Genomic DNA, 1,665 nt, shown 5'->3' with positions numbered 1-1,665 from the left:
AGTAATAACCACAAAATAAAAATATAGTAATAATAATAATAATAAAATAAAATAATAATAATAAAATAATAATAATAATAATAATAATAATAATAATAATAATATAATAATAAAATAATAAAATAATAATAATAATATAATAAAATAATAATAATAATAATAATAATAATAATAATAATGATGATGTTAATTTCAGAGCAGGGGAAGAAGCTCTTTGCCCAATCGGCGGAGGAGACGGTCGCCAAGAACAAATATCTCCTCGGATACCTGCGGGGAGATGTCCGTCAAGGGACCCACGAGCTGGACCTGTCCGTCAAGGTAGGGGGGCGGGGCTGGAAGGAAGGAAGGAGGGAAGGAGGAAGGGGGGAAGGAGGGAAGGAAGGAGGGAAGGTATAAGGAAAGAAAGAAAGTGAAGGAAGGAAGGATGAAGGAAGGAAAGAAGGAAAGAGGAAAAGCTGGAAAAAATTAAGGAAGGAGGGAGGGAAGGAAGGAGAAAGAAAGAGAGAGAGAGGGAGAAAGAGAGAGAGAGCAGAAGAAGGAAGGAAGGAAGGAAGGAAGGAAGGAAGGAGGAGTTAAGGAATTGAGGATGAAATTAAGGAATTATGGAAGGAAAAAGGAAGGAACGAAGGAAGGAGGAAAGGAAGGAAGGAATGAAGGAAAGAAAGAAGGAAGGAAGGAAAGAAAGAAAGAAAGAAAAAGAAAGAAAGAAGGAATTAGGAAGGAAGGAAGGAGGGAAGGAAGGAAGGAAGGAAGGAAGGAAGGAAGGAAGGAAGGAAAAGAAAGAAAGACCTAAGGATGAAAATAAGGAAGGAAGGAAAGAGGAAAGTAAGGAATGAATGAAGGAAAGAAGGAAGGAAAGAGAAAGAAAGAAAGAAAGAAAGAAAGAAAGAGAGGAAAGTAAGGAATTAAGGAAGGAGGGAGGGAAGGAGGAGGCAGGGAAGGAAAGAAGAAGGAATTAAGGAATTGAGGATGAAATTAAGGAATTATGGAAGGAAAAAGGAAGGAGGAAGGGAAGGAAAGAAGGAAGGAAGGAAGGAAGGAAGGAAGGATGAAGGAAGGAAGGAGGGAGGGAAGGAAGGAAGGAAGGAAGGAAGAAGGAAGGAAGGAAGGAAGGAAGGAAGGAAGGAAGGAAGGAGGGAGGGAAGGAAGGGAGGAGGAGGGAAGGAAGAAGAGAGAGAAGGAAGGAAGGAAGGAAGGAAGAGAGAGAGAGAGAGAGAGAGAGAGAGGTGGATGGAAGGAAGGAAGGAAGGAAGGAGGGAGAGAGAGAGAGAGAGAGAGAGAGGTGGATGGAAGGAAGGAAGGAAGGAAGGAGAGAGAGAGAGAGAGAGAGAGGTGGATGGAAGGAAGGAAGGAAGGAAGGAGGAAGGAAGGAATTGAGGAGGAAAGTAAGGAATGAAGGGATTATGGAAGGAAAAAGGAAGGAGGGAAGGAATTAAGGAAGGAGGAAAGTAAGGAATGAAGGAAGGAAAGAAGGAAGGAATGAAGGAAAGGAGGAAGGAGGGAGGGAGGAAGGGAGGGAGGAAGGAAAGAATTAAGAAAGGAAGGAGGAAGGAAGGAAGGAAAGAAGGAAGGGAGGAGGAAGGAAGGAGGGAGGGAGGGAGGAATTAAGGAATTGAGGATGAAGGTAAGGAATGAAGGAATGATGGAAGGAAAAAGGAAGGAAAA

At 42.1% G+C, this 1,665-nt stretch overlaps 1 protein-coding gene across 1 annotated transcript in view; it reads left to right on the top strand.

The window, feature by feature from the left end:
- Positions 1-181: 181 nt before the first annotated feature.
- The window catches only part of CCDC183 (coiled-coil domain containing 183), a 33,519-nt gene continuing 32,035 nt past the window's right edge, over positions 182-1,665 (top strand). The window contains exon 1 of the mRNA XM_083424411.1: positions 182-318. Coding sequence (XP_083280537.1) covers positions 184-318 — 135 coding nt within the window. The 5' untranslated portion in view covers positions 182-183. The remainder of the gene's footprint in view (positions 319-1,665) is intronic.

This window comes from Podarcis tiliguerta (genome assembly GCF_965153285.1).
Source record: "Podarcis tiliguerta genome assembly, chromosome: Z".
NCBI lineage: Eukaryota > Metazoa > Chordata > Lepidosauria > Squamata > Lacertidae > Podarcis > Podarcis tiliguerta.
This window is presented reverse-complemented; position numbering and strand designations above follow the sequence as displayed.